This window comes from Pygoscelis adeliae, unplaced genomic scaffold (genome assembly GCF_000699105.1).
Source record: "Pygoscelis adeliae isolate BGI_AS28 unplaced genomic scaffold, ASM69910v1 Scaffold186, whole genome shotgun sequence".
NCBI classification, from domain to species: Eukaryota; Metazoa; Chordata; class Aves; order Sphenisciformes; family Spheniscidae; genus Pygoscelis; species Pygoscelis adeliae.
The window spans coordinates 389,631-404,468 of NW_008825071.1; the positions used below are offsets into that span (position 1 = coordinate 389,631).

The 14,838-nt window shown below is 39.9% G+C and overlaps 1 protein-coding gene across 1 annotated transcript in view; it reads left to right on the forward strand.

Moving 5' to 3' along the window:
• Positions 1-2,047: 2,047 nt before the first annotated feature.
• The window catches only part of GMDS (GDP-mannose 4,6-dehydratase), a 361,957-nt gene continuing 349,166 nt past the window's right edge, over positions 2,048-14,838 (forward strand). Inside the window, exons 1-4 of the mRNA XM_009326519.1 lie at positions 2,048-2,056; positions 3,950-3,994; positions 7,675-7,762; positions 12,273-12,382. Coding sequence (XP_009324794.1) covers positions 2,048-2,056; positions 3,950-3,994; positions 7,675-7,762; positions 12,273-12,382 — 252 coding nt within the window. The remainder of the gene's footprint in view (positions 2,057-3,949; positions 3,995-7,674; positions 7,763-12,272; positions 12,383-14,838) is intronic.

A 14,838-nucleotide genomic window follows, 5' to 3' on the forward strand; every position in this document is an offset into this window, starting at 1 on the left:
TCTTCATCTTGTACTTCATCTGCTACTTTCTTCCACTCTTCATTAGCAGAGAGGAGCTGGGGGAAAGAGGGAGTCCCCTTCTCTAGATTACTAACGCTCAGGTAGGATGTAATCTAGTTCTTGAATCCAGGAGCTCTGCGGAAGGATGTTGGAACTGGCCGCATCAAAGGAAGAGGATGAAGATGTCTTGCATTTGGGTTGCTTTTACAGCCTTCTCTGAATGTGTCAACATAAATCCAAAACGAGTCAATTGCAAAAGGAATTTCCCTGTGTAGAGCAGTGCAAAATAAAGGAGATTCGGATTGTTAAACAGGCTATGTAATTCCACTTGTTTTCAGTTTTCTGTATAAACGATCCTATTCTTTGGTCACGGATCAAGTCAAATAATACTTTTTTTTATCCTAGATGTTTGTGGCAAAGCACTGTCTAACTCTTACGTCTTAATTTCTTCACTCCGTTGGAAAAGGTTTTCTTTGATAGTGTGTCAAAGCTTATTGAAGTTCTTGACATTAACTACTATCTTAAATATAAAATATTGCATCCTGAAGTTGTCTCACTCTAGTTTATGTGACTGTTTTCTTTTGTCTGGGAGTTTTACAGGCATGTTGTAAGGCAGCTGCAGTTGGAAACCTGCTGCTGTGTCTTGGAAGCCAGCTGAAGTATCATTCTTTGCATGTGCTTTCAAACTACTATTTGGCTGAAGCAGCATAGTGATTCTTCAAGTCTGATGTGTCAGAGTGTGCTGATGAGGAACTGTTTTAACTGAGGTGGTTTATTTAGTCAGTCTCGTTAAACTGTTTTGACCATTCAAGCTGGTCTGACATATCTGTGCAGAGCCAGGTCTCATTGCAATCCTCCTTAAAGGCAGTTTGGAGGCTGTTTTCTTTTAGGACTGATGTTTTGGCCACAAAGGGACCTAATTCTGTCTTCTGAGGTTTTGTTGATTTGTTATAAACTGAATAGCAATAGCTGAGTACTTTACATTAGCAAAAGTAAGCTCTCAAATGTGACAACACTTCTAAACTAGAATAGCATATTGCCCAGTGGAGGGAACACAGTAACCAAGCACTCTAATCTGTATAGACTGTGTTTTTTCACCTTGCTTTTGTGGTTGACTTTGGGGAGTAGGGTATCTATAGCTACCTCAGTGATCAGACTGGGCTCTGGGCATACTATGCCTTGCTGGTTGTATGTGCTCACTGCTACCTAAGCTGCTATTGGTTTTTTCAGTATTAAGGAGGACATGATTTAGACCGATAGTCTTGGGGTAAAACACTCAGCGAAACTGGATAAAGGTGACTATAAGCATTTCTTACAAAAGGGAAGACCCTGCCCCCCCAGTTCCCAACTTCATGGATCAGACCAAGTCATACACTTCATGCTGGTCCATTCCTATTCAGACGCAAACCAGGAATGGATATGGCTGGCAGCATGTGGCTCAAATAAAGTAAAATCTGCTAACCCTAACAAAAATTGAGATTTGTTGCCAAACACCTACTTCCTCTAATATTCCTTTCCCAGTGTAACGATTCCTGAATCTTGAAAGCTCTGTTTGTAGTATAAATTGAAGTCAATAGCTTTGATAATAGAATTTATTTCCATAATCCAGTCTTCTATGGATAAAGGTTTAAACCACTTAATAGAGCTCACTTAATATTATTTACTCCTTGACACCATTAGGAAAAGATGGAAACTGTACTATCCTTACAAGCTGCAAACTCTTCGCTTTAATTGCTGTTCTGATTGCTGTTTGCATTGACAGCTGCTGTACTGAAAAGAAAAGGAAGGGAAATGTGAAACCTGGGGGCCGTGTGTGATACAGTATCGCAGTGCGGTACAGCATGAATCCACATTGTGTGCGATTACCAGACAGTAAATCAGCTGTGCTGCGCTAGAGCCAGAAACCAGTAGCTTTCACACTTGCTGCCTGTTTCCCACTCATTGTAAAGCCCTGCCCTATCACTTGATAGACCTGGAAAGGAAGCGCAGGGGAAGCGAGTGCCACTGCTGGTTCAAAATGTTCCAGGGCAACTGGAAAGTTTGAGCAATGGCCTGGGTGAGAAGAACAAGACCTTATTGACAGGGTTCAATCCTAGTCAAGTCTGTTTCCCATCAACTTCCTAAGTAATCACAGCCTTTCTTTTTTCATCTCCTTTGCACTCACTGGGTCTCCCACTTTCACCTCCTTTATATTTTATGTATTTATTTTAGTGGACTGAGCAACCAAGGAGAATTGGGAAGTTTTCTTCCCTCTGATCCACCTCTGCTAAATCCTGGAGTAATTACTAATGAAAAAGACAACTACATTAAAGGTAGTTGTCATCCCCCCCTTTTGCCCCCATGTTTCTCCAGTTTCCATTGCATATTCTTTGAATTTCTCCTTCCGATAGTCTTGTTCTTTTCACTTGATGTACAGAAATATATACTCTTCTGGTCGTGCCATGGCACATGTGGTCATAGGCTGATGGCTGTTGGGTTATGGCACTGCAAAGTCATGTGAACACATACACATGTAGTGGGAGAAGTATGCAAGCTGAGACTTTCTCGGTTTCAAGCTCTTCTACACTGTGTAAGACTTTATGAAATGCTTATACCATAAAGTCACTCATTTTTTCTAATGCTGCAGTTTTAAACATATACCAACATGCCCCCTGTACACTGCACCGTGCCGTTTTGCATAGACTTATGCATGATTTTGCCATCAGTGTAGTAAGCAATCTCCACTGGCAGTCCTGCTGCTCTAGGACCTCCTAGTGCATCTCAAATTTCATACTTCAGTATGTTATTCTCCTTAGGCTGTCTATGAGACAAGAAAAGCTCATTTAACCTGAGGTGAGAGGTGTTTCTCTGGAGAAACATGCTTTCAGAAAGAGGACCAGAGAGATGTCTGTTTAGTTTTGCATTTAAATGTCTCTGGCCATGATCACGGCAGAGCAGACCCACATAATGGAGTTTAACATGTAAACATAGGGGGCATCTTGTGTTTTTGTGGTCTTTCTGTAGCAAGTCAATTGACTCTGGTGAAATACTCTCACATATTAAAGGAACAACTGGTTCAAAAAGTCAGTGAAAAATTGCAGACTCTTTGGGCTGAATTGGTTAGTGTGCACTCTTCTGGAGGGGTAAACTTTGCTGGGTTTGTGATGGTGCATACACATTTGTAAGGATAATAAGACTTATTGTATTTGGTAATCCTGGCAATAGTGATGCCAGGAAAATCATCTTATTTCAGGAAAACATGCGCTAGCATGTGTTTTGAAGTATTTGCTTTTTGGGAGTTTAATAGTTAAAGTTTGACAAGAATTTAAAAGGAAGGGGGGAAAAAAAAACCAAACCCCAAACCAACCCAAACTCTCAATCCTCAATAATATATAAATGTGAAAATGGCTTGTATTCTGTAATATAAATATAGGGTGTGCTAGGGATGTTTTTGAAAACTCAGTTGGTCAGGCAGGCAGAATTATTGTTGCCTTCAGAAGGCTTGTGGAAGGAGCGTGTGTGCAAGGGAGATGCAAGTGTGACAGTACTACAGAGGCACGTCGGTTTGCAGAGTATGCCAAAGTTGCACCGATTTTTCTAGAATGTTTTTCCTTCCCTATCTCCAAAATAGTTCAACTTCAATAACTGTGGTTAGGATATTTTGGAAAGACGTCCCCAGGCACTTTATAATGTAACTTGGGAAGAGATTCAAGAGACAGGAATTCTCAACCAGCATTTGTAAGCAAGTTACCTTAAAATATACTGCTGCTTAATGTAAAATTAACCAAAAAGCATCTATAGTATTTTTAGGTGAGTGTATAAATCTGGAGAAATCAAAGTATATGCTTGTTAGCCAGTCAACTCGCTGCAAATTTTTTTTCCTTCCCTTTTTTTGAGACCTTAACCAGTCCAAATCTCTCAGGCCCACTCACTATGTTTCTAATATTTTCCTATATCTTATTCTTCCCAGGATGGATCGTACTTGGCTGAGTTCCTGCTGGAAAAAGGCTACGAGGTGAGTGACTCTGTGACCGACTGCAGGCTGATGGAGTCGTTTGGATGCTGCAGCTCCGGCTTCCTCTGCTTCTGTCCTTCTCTGTGTATGTTTTCCACTCCAGCCCTAGATAACAAATCAAAAGTCCAGAGAGGAATGTGCAACATGGCCTGTAATCATGCCAGCTTATTGTACTATTTATCATCTAACGTCCACTGGTGGATTCCCTCTTCTCCTCAGGGTATAGCTGCTTTGCATGTTTCCCGCCAACTCAGATAAGCAGCGACCTGTGTGAGCCAAAACTGTAAGGAATTAGGGAATAATTTATGATGCAATGTGCCACATAAAGGAATAAGAATCTCTTGTTTGTTCTCTTCCCCCCTGTCTCTCTCCACACTAAAGGCCCTTTCATTTTGGCAGTTATACTCCAGCAATGAAAACTTGCATTTTGCTTTCTCTGTTTAAAAAGCAAAAAAACCACCCCCAAACCCCAAAAATATACTTTGGTTGTGTTACTTTCCGCCCCTTCTCTTGGATAATTATATTCTTGCTTAGCACATAACTTTCATTTACCTTTTCCTTAAAATAAAGGGAGTCTGATTCCTTACTTCTTGCTGCGTGATTTTCCCTGGCAAAAATGTCTTTTTTTTGTGGCCCAGCAAAGCAACAATCACATTATTATGGTATGATTTGATGGTTTTGAACTGTTGTGGGCATATATGTGAGAATGTTTGCCTTCTCAGTCATGAAAGATGCTTCCAAAATGAATGATAATGGAAGGAGAGGGATGGTCAAATTAATCTCCCCACAATGTAGTATTTTCTGGGTTTTTAGTAAAAGCTAATGCTCCTTCTAATACTGGATTTTATTACTTCCGTTGTAATACTGATTCATAGCTTAGTGAGAAGTCTCTTCTCAGCCAGTCTGTGCTTTCCATGCTTTTGCACGCGGTTAATCTTGCCTTGCTTATTCCATTCTTTCTCCTGCTTTGTTGATTGATCTGCTTATTCGTGTTGGTTTTCTAGTGTTGTAAATTGATTACTTTTACTATTTCTCCATTCCATTTGGGGAAGAGAGATATCGTTGTGGTTGCTTCTGCTGCTTTAAAGGCAAAAGCACATGCTCTCTCCTACTCCACAATGAAATTGGGAACTGCTAACTGCGACTAAAATGAAATATAACCCTTTCCACAATAGAAAGGTTACAATAATTGGGTAGAAGGTTTTTTCTTCTGTTCCTCAATTCTCCATCTATTTGTTGGAATTCTTTCCAGTGTTCCCAGTTAGAGACCTCTGTTCCTGAATAACCAAACACAAGAGTACATGTGATAACTGATTGCATCCCTAACTAAGGTGGTTCATTTGACTTTTTTTAATTTCAATCTATTTAAAGATCAAGCCCTATTGAGAAAAATCCACTGATCTTACATTCTTAACTAGATTAACCAGTTTGCACACATTTTGGCTTGTCACAAAGTTTGCATTTCACCTGTCCCATGCACACAAAGGTACCTTTCATCAGGTTTTTTTTTTTTACGGTAATATTGCTGTCATGGATTAAGCATTTGGCAGGTTTTCTTTCTCTTGTATGTGCATACCAGAAAAAGGAGTGGGAGAAAAAAAGAAAAAAGCTGGGTTTGCATGTTTTCTTGTTATCGCTGGATGCAACAGGCGCTCTGGATTTGTTTGTTTGCTGAAACTTTTTGAAGTCCTGGGGTGACTGCATTTAGCACATCTCATCGGTCAAATGTTGGGTATCACAGTCATTCAGCTGACACAAAGGTCTTGCAAGCACAATCTTTCATCAAACTTTGAGCTGGCAGGATTTGACTTATTGGTCAATTGTTTGTGTGAACTTGAATTTCAGCATGACTTCATTCAGAGATAGATAATTGAGAGCTCAAGAAGTTTCTCACCAGGACTTTAAGCCAAATTATTTAATTTTGCTAGAAGAGTGGTAGAGCACTTCAGTTAGCTTTCTTTAGAATAATTAAAGATGCTTTAAAACTGCAAAGTCTGATTTTTTACTCAGCAAAGCAGATGTTAATTTGAGTACTCAATATTTCCAGCATCTTTTGCAAAAGTTAAGTTGTTATGGAAGTGCCTTTTTTGAAAGTGTTTCTCTGTAAACCTTATGTCCCTATAAATTATCCACACATTCTATAAATAATTATTTTGATGGGGCTTTTAACTACATAACTTTGAAAACTTATCTTCATAAATTTCATTACTTAATGGAAATTTCTTTTGGGGGGCCATGTTTTTTAGTTCCCCATTGATCCTCAAAATGCAAATATTTTACTCAGTCGTGGAAAGTTTGTTTGAATTGTAGAACTAGGTATGTTGTGAACCTGTTGTGTGGCTGGGCACCCAAGAGATTTTATGAAAGGAAATTGGCGTCATAAATTTGACTTGTAAGTTGTAAAGATAAAGCTATTTGGCTATTATTAGAGATCTTGCCACCAAAGTGTAGTTCTTAAAGCAGCAAACTGGTCTCACTCTGCGGTTGTGCATACCTTTTTACTCAGTTAAGTTTCAGACTTAAGGTGGAATAAAAAGTGTTTTCTGTGTCAATAACCAGAGCTTGTATTACGTGTAAAACAAAAATCCCCGAACCAAACCAAACCAAACCCCCAAACACTGCCTGTTCCTGCTGGTATATTCTCTCAGGTACAAGTTAACATGAAGTGAGAGAGTAAAGTGATGGCCCAACCCAATCAAGTGTGGGATGCATCAAAGTGTAAGGGATCACTTTCAGAAATAAAGGTCAGGGACAAGCGGAGGACAGTCAGATGCTGAAGCTTGGTTTCACTTGTGCAGGCACAACTTCTGCAGCTGGTAACCTAAGCTAACGTGAATTTTGGCAGCAGGCATGGGGCTATCTTACATAAGGAGGAAACGGGATCAGTGTTTGAACAATTTCTCTAATGTATTAGACACAAACAGGCTTTTCTTTAATGTTAGTCAGAACCAGTGGGGTTTTTCCACTGACTTATTTATCGTGGCTGGTTAAAGGAAATTCCCAACCTGCGTTTCAGCCTTAGGCTTGCCTGTGTGTCTTGTTACCCACCGGAGAACACTGACTCATGAAGTCCACAAAACAGAACTGACTGTTCTGGCTGTTCTTCCAACACCCCAGAATGTGAATAACAGCTGTTTTCTAAAATATATTTGGGCCTTGCAGCTGCTGCCCCTTCTTTCCCCTTGTCTTTTTCTTCCCTTCTCTCCTCTCTGCCCCCTCTCTCCTTTCCCTAGCCCCATCTCCTGCTGCTGCTTTTTCCATGCCCGTCATCTCTGGCTCCAGAAAGACTTCTCTGCAACCAGGGAGAAGTGGTTATCTTGGGATTCACATATTGCTTCTCCAACTCCGGTAATGTTGGCAAGTCTCCCTCACTAGGAGATGGTGCTCTAGGGCAATTCAGTGTGTTTTCTGTACTGTGTATGATGCTTGGGCTGCTAGTGGTGTCAACAAGGGAGAAGGTGAAACTACTCAAGGGTACTAACATAAACATGGCAGCATCAGAGCTCATCTCCAAGAATTTTGTTACAATTTGGATAACTGTCTGCCTTTAGGAATAGAGACAAGCTCTGATTACCTGATATAAGGGTTAGGCCCATGTATATGAAAAGAGTGATGCTGATGACACTTTCCTTTTAATGTTTACCACTTTCCTTTTATATTTTTCCTTGTTCAATCCCCAGGTGCATGGCATCGTTCGTCGGTCTAGTTCTTTTAATACAGGCCGGATTGAACATCTCTATAAGAACCCACAGGCTCACATTGAAGGAAGTAAGACCTTGTTTTTATATTTAAGGCGTTTTTTTTTTTTTTAGTCTGTGGTATGTGTTGGGTGGAGAAAGGTCCCGGGAGCAGGAAGGGAATCCCAGTTTCCTCTACCTAAATGTTATTAATGAGTAGTTATTTTTAAGCTGTGCTTGGCTTAGGATTGGTTATTTAAAACAAAAACCAAACAAACAGAAACACTTGACAGCTAAGCTTCCCTTTTCTCTGCTTGTGTTAGCTAGCTGCTGTATCTCAAAGAAAAATGACGATTTTTCTCTGATGAAATGTAACACAAAGTATGGATACTCTTGTGTGTGAGCGCTACCAAGAGGGGAAAACATGAGGGAGGCCCAGGAAGGCACTTTCTGTTGCATAGAAATGCCAACACAGTTCACAATTAGCTAGGCAGTAGCAATTAGAAAAAGGCTGGGCCTGCAAAAAGCTATGTGAGGTTGAAAACACTGAGATATCAGAACAGTAAAATGTTTTTTTTTGAGGCAGTTGTCTTAAGCACCCCGCTTCTGTTTCCTCATGAGCTGCTTAGTGCCTGATGGAGGTGAAGGTTTGGGGACAGCCTGTATGACAGCATGAATAAGACATGATCAGTTCTTACTGATGACAGGAAGAATGAATCTTTGGACCTTCTGAATTTCTGCACCTGAGGAAACGATTACCTGTTTTTTCCTGAAGGAAAGGCATTGCTCTTGGAAATTTGCTGACAATTTACTGTATTCTTTGTTACTGATGATAATCTGGAAGGCTGAAGTTATTACCTTTAGTGTACACTTTGCAAAAATTGTTTGAGTATTTTATCTTAAAGAAGGTTAACTTGTCACTTAATGAGAAGAAGCTCAAATGTTGGATGGCTCCAGTTCAGCAGAAGGATTGAGCGTTTTAACAAGCATATAGTTCTCTACACTATGCATATTTGTAGAGTTGTGTAGACTGACACTGTCCTAAATAGTCTGGTTTAAGGTATTGTTAACACTAAATATCTCCATGCCGTAAATAAATCTCATGTGTTTTGAAGTGTGCTTCCCACCATGGTTAAACAGAACCTTATTTTAACAAATTGTAATATATAATGCAACTTCTAGATTTCACTTGATCTTTGCTTGTAACTTTTAAAAAATATTTAACTTCTGACATGACTTCAGTGGTATTTGCTGTGAATAGTTGCTACTTACTGTACATTGCTCCTTAAAATATCTGATTGAGGGAGGGGTAAAATTGAATAAAATATCTTCATGAAGAATACTGAAGCCTGTGCTTCTGTTAAGGACAATGTAAGAACTATTTCCCATGACTTACATTCATGGCTCACAAGGTAAAATGAAGAAAAAGAAACCAAACAGGAACCTGTGCATTGTGAGGACCATCTTGTGAATATGAAAAGTGATTTGAGAAGACAATGTAGATCGTGATAAATATGTATAGGAACATTTAAGGAAAGGGATGGAAGAAAGGAAGAAGAAAGCAGACCTTAAATGTTTTTCCCCACTTCTTATCTCATTTTCCTTTCACTGAGGAATGCAGCTATATGAATGGGAGGAGGAGGAGGAGGAATTGGACTTGGAATCTCAGGAAAGGCTGCTCCATGGAAACTGTTTGGAAACAATGGGTTTCCAGGCAGTACTGGAGGAAGCAAAGAAGCAATAATGGTTGATGTGAGCAAACCCTAATTTTGTCTTTGCCTTATGTGTTCTTCCCATGAGGAATTGATTATACATTGCAAGATGATGATCTTCATAGACAGTGAACCTCTTTATAAAAAAAAAAGTAGGGAGAGCAAGAAGGAAAACAAGATGTTTCCTGAAGTAAGCCCTCCAGCTGTTGCTTGCTAAGGAGTTTTTTAGATTGGATAATATTACTAAAACCCAAAGGTTTTGACATTTGATCTGTGTTTATAAATCTTTGCACCAAATAAACCCCATTTCTAGTAAGCCTTTCCACTTAGCCTATTACTCTTGAAAGACCTCTTTTTTTTTTTGAGTCAGAAAACGAACAGAGCCTCATGCCCTGCTCCCCTTCAAAAAAGCCATTTGGACAAGAAGCTTTGGAGACTTGATGGTAGACTAAGATGGGCATTCCCCTTTGAGAGCTGTAAATTAAAGGTAGTTGTGGGAGGGTATCTGCTTGGCTCAGCCCAGCTTGCAGCCCACCTTTCCCTGGGAAGCTCTGAGACTGCTCTCTGGCCTGGGGATGGTGGCAGAACTGGATGTCTTTGGTGTAGGAGGAGGGAGCCTGGCTGTGGCACCTCTTTCCTGCTCAGCTGCTGCTTAGGCTGGAGAGGAACCTGTTGCTCTTTCAGGCTCTAAAGCTCCTACAGAGCTGCTGCTGCTCCCTGGGGCCCCCTCTTGTAACAGTGTCCTCTGCTCCATCCTCTCTGAAAGGCTGGCTCAGCTGGCAGGGAGATTTTGTTGAACTCCCAGCCAAGGTAAGCAGAGGAAGAAGAGGGTCCCCTGTTGCCTAGGGGAAGCTTTCTTTTCTGGTGCAGAAAGGATGATGCATTTGGGTTCTTCCCTGCTCCCACCAGCCCACAGAGTTGTCCTGAAAAAGGTGGTAACTGCCATCAGAGAAATTGGTTAGGTGGTGCTTGCTCTTGGTCTCTATTTAGTGTTGCAAGAAAAATGCAGCAGTTAAGGTGGTCTGGACATCAACAGTTTTGAGGATTGCAGGTTAACACCGATATCCAAATAGTTATATCCTATAACAATTTGGGATCTTGTGCATGCTGTGGCCCCCAGGCAGAACTGGTTTCATGTATTGAATTTCATTTGGGAAGCAGGACAGTTGCATTCCATAAAGTGGAAACGTGGTGGTGTTCCAGCACAGCCTGTATAGAACTGGCGGCAGCAATGAAGGCAGCCCACACCGTGGATAATTGATGTGTATGCGCAAAAAGGGTCATAACCTGCTTGCCAGCCCTCATATAATGTTATCTCTTCTTTTAAAAAGAAGTTGTGTTACCATTCCCTTACCTGTTAGCCACAGCTTCAACTTGGATCTTGAAGTATCTTCAGAACTGTCCTTTTCAAGCAATGTGGATGTAAAAGCAGATTTCAAGAATATACTGTGACCTGCTGGGCTGTATCACTTTATCAACCTGAAGAGCCTCAAGTACCTCTTAAATAGGAATGTGCAAAGCTGAACACCTGAGAACTGCGTGATATGTTACTTCCTTGCTGCCTTAAACTGTTAAAAAACCATAAAAAAAGCCCCCAAACAGCTTAAATAAAAACAAAGTTCACATCTCTTTACAGCACTTTAAAAAATGTACTGTGGATTCATATGGTAGTCTCTTGTAATAAACCTTGTATTTCTTGGTTTCAGGATTAATAAAAAGAAAAAAAAATCAAGTTGATTATATCTGTAAATGATACAGCCCCAAAAAAGTGGTGATCATTGTCAAATGGGAAGACTGGTAAACTGTACTGAAATAGGAATTTCTTCTTTTTCCTGGAGATAGGGCAATATAAACATAAATTTATTAAGGTCAAAAACATCAAATGAAAATCTGTATAAATATGGCAAGTAAATGTAAACAGCTAATTTATCAATAGTTATAACAAGATTTTTCTTTTTGAATAGATATGTGAATAACAGTGTGGTGGTGTGATTTTTTTTTTAAATAAGAGGAAAATGAGATGTGTTTTGTCAGAATGAATTTCACTTCTGGAATAATTTCTTGACAGGTCAAGGTCCTGAAACCAAGGACAAGTTGATAAACCATCGCAACCTGCTCTTTTAATTTTAACAGGAGCTGGTCTCATGCTCTTACCTACTTTTTCACACACAAATTAGAAAGCAGTTGGGAAAGGATAAATAACAGCTGTGTGACTGATTTATCTAACCACATTCGAGATTTTAGTGTGTAATATGAAGCATGTTTCATTGACAGTTACAATGTTCTCTGAAATTCCTTTCCAGTGTGTATCTATATTTTTTAAATGGAGAAACAATAATAATAAATGCAGTGGGTTGTACTGTAATGTTACCTAAATGTTCATCTTGTAGGTACCTTAGGCATTTTTGTTGTGTTGTAAAATTATTCACAGTGAGGAACTTAAACATGTGCAGCATTTTGGGAAGGAGGAGAAAGCTATTGGTGTATGCTTAAGAAGTTATTAAAAACCTTTGTGAGTGGAAGATTGGAAGCCTAAGCTAAAATAATGCTTTTTTATTTTGTGGCTGAAATTCTGTATATGACATTGATCTAACTTATACAACCTGGGTTACTGAAGTGTGAACTATTAAACAAATAATGTAAATGTTGCTGGGTAAATCAGATTATTGAAAAGAGAATCTGAAATGGTATTCATTACTCCTGCAGGGAAATAAATTTTGTGCTTAAAGCAGGGAGAAAAACCAAGCAAAACCTTGTTCAGCCGGTGATCTCTTAACTTTTTCGAATAAAAGTTCACTTGGATTTTAAACCTGGAATAGGATTTGGACCAATAATACCATATTATTCTGGGACTAAAGCGTATTAATTCTGTGTTCTTATACTCTGAAGACATGAAGCTGCACTATGGTGATCTTACGGACAGCACCTGCCTGGTGAAGATCATTAATGAAGTCAAACCCACTGAGATATACAACCTGGGAGCTCAAAGCCATGTCAAGGTGAGTAGCTTCTAGCACTGAGAATTGTGAATGTGCGTTGGTGGTGGTATACTGCTTTGATTATTTTAGACTGCAGCGTTTATAGCCGTTTTAAAAACTGCTACCTTTGACAGGTAAACACTGCCTTAAATCAAGATAGCTGTGTTTGCTGTGGTGCTGAATTACTGCATGAGTCTAGCTACTGAATGTATATTGAGATGTCAGAATAAGTGAGGTGAAATTGTCATTATCAACAAAATCCACACATCTAAAAATCTGATTTTTCTACCGTATGAAACAACTTGTGCTGTAGAGTTTGCTGCTGATCAGTCCTAGTGGAGAAGTTATGCAGTGTTGTTAGGCCAAACAGCGCTTAGAACCACATTATTCCGTTTGCATTGAAATCAACACGTGTATCTGAGTGCGTCACTTCTAGAAAGGCTTCGCCTATACCAGTTTTCATGCAGGTGGTATTCTTTGAAAGAGTGACCTACAAATAGAGAAAACAGCTTTGCTACTACTTGCAGTATTATAACATTTCTGGGTTTTGGGTTTGAAAAATCAAGTTATAGAAACTGAAACAAAAAACACCTGTTGACGATGAGTAACTTGACCCTGGCAAGTACTGCTGCATCATAAAGAAAGCAAATGAATAGTAGAGAGGATAATTTTAATTTGTTTTACATATGTTAAGCTACACTGCTATATCATGGAAAAGCTCAGGTTACAAACAGGTGACCTCTATTTACTTGCAGAAACTTCATTCATGCTTCATTTCATGATTATAAACTGAAACTGATGGCCAGGTAGCAAATTGTCATTGAAATAAATTGTGTGTCAGTCATATGTCCTGTCCTTACGGTGTGCAATGTGAAAGTATTCTTAAGTGGCAATATTCCCTGGCCTCTCTTGAGGTGAGAACTGAAGGAGCCTTTAAGCCTCATGAAAATCAGTTTGGTTTTAGTTTTGTAAATCAGCCTTCTTACAAAGAGCAATGTGTTGTTCCTTATCACTCTGTAAGTCTCAAAACCCAGCAAGAGGAAATCGTGTTGAAAGACTGCAGTTATTGACAAGGCAAGCAGCTGAATATAGAGATGAAATGAGAATAATTTTGCTTTTAAATTGCTTGCATGATTGGATTATCCAGTTTGCTCTGTGCTGAACATGACTCTGGGTTTATTAGCTTAGGTACAGCAGTATAAGAACAAGGCTACATGAGTCCAAGGGCAGCTTTGGTCCAGAAGGCAATTTAACTGCTGCTTTGCAGAGTGAAACCTGAGCCAGCAAACCTTGCTGGGTATTTGCAGTCCACAGCTAGGTGTTCCAGCATTTCTTTTCTTGAACTAGTGCGTTGGATAACAATCTCCGTGGAAATTACTTGTGTCCCTTAGGTGGTGTTAGCATGGTACTAATGTTCTAGTCCCAAACTATCTCCATGTGGCTGCTGCAGCTGCCAACAGCTCAAATCACAGCACGGGGAGGGCATGAAGGGGTGGCGGTGGTGATGCTGCTATAGGTGCTTGCATGACACTACCGTGTGCTCTGGGAAAGTTTATTCCTCCGGTATCTCACTGCATGAACATTTTGAGCCAACGCAGATCTGGCACAGAGCCTTGGCTTTTGGAGATCGAATGTGCCTTGGAGCACAATAAGGAGACATCAAAATGACTCTCTCAAAAGCTAGCCTGAATGCAGCAGGCCAATACTTAGGCAATGTTAGAAGTCCTATTGGAAGTCTTCAGGGACTTCTTCAGGGTGTGCTGCTTATGCTTTCTAGCATCTCCATTAATACTTCTGTTGTTGCAGTTGAGGAGAGAATCTAGGCACCCCAAGTCTGTTGACTGAGGTGGTTGGGGGACTTGACTATGGTATCGATGGGATTTAAATGCAGTCCAACAGTGCTTACCATTTTAAAACAATTCCCAGTGTTAGAAGAGGGAGTAGAACGTGGCCACCTGTTAGGGGTGAATGTCTTCACCAGAGACCTGAACAGCTCTTACCATTAAACTTTGGTTATGTGAACTTACTGGTTTTGCTGTGTGCATCATGTTTGGTGAAGGAGGGAAAAGAACTTCTAATCTTAGCTTGCTTCACATTCTGGTGACTTTGAACCAGTGACGTCTTCAGTATTTTTTGGTGGTGTTTATGTTGGCTTGTGTTTATGCAGAATAAAGTTTTCTATCGCTCTCACTTCCAGTTAGTTTGTGAGCCATGCTGAAATGAAGGAAAATAAAATAATAGGAAGTTGGTCTGGTTTCCTGTAGGAAACCAATGAAGATGAAATTGGTTCTTGGAATGAACCCACAGTAGTCTGGGAAATACTGTCAGAGAAGACGTTTTTCTGAATCATAAATAGTGAGGAATATGACTCATAAAGTAGGTCACTGAGAGGCTGATCTGATCTCGTACATGGGAGAAAGTGAGAGAAGACTGAAACTTGCTCCTTATTAAAAACAGTAAACTTAGAATGATATCAT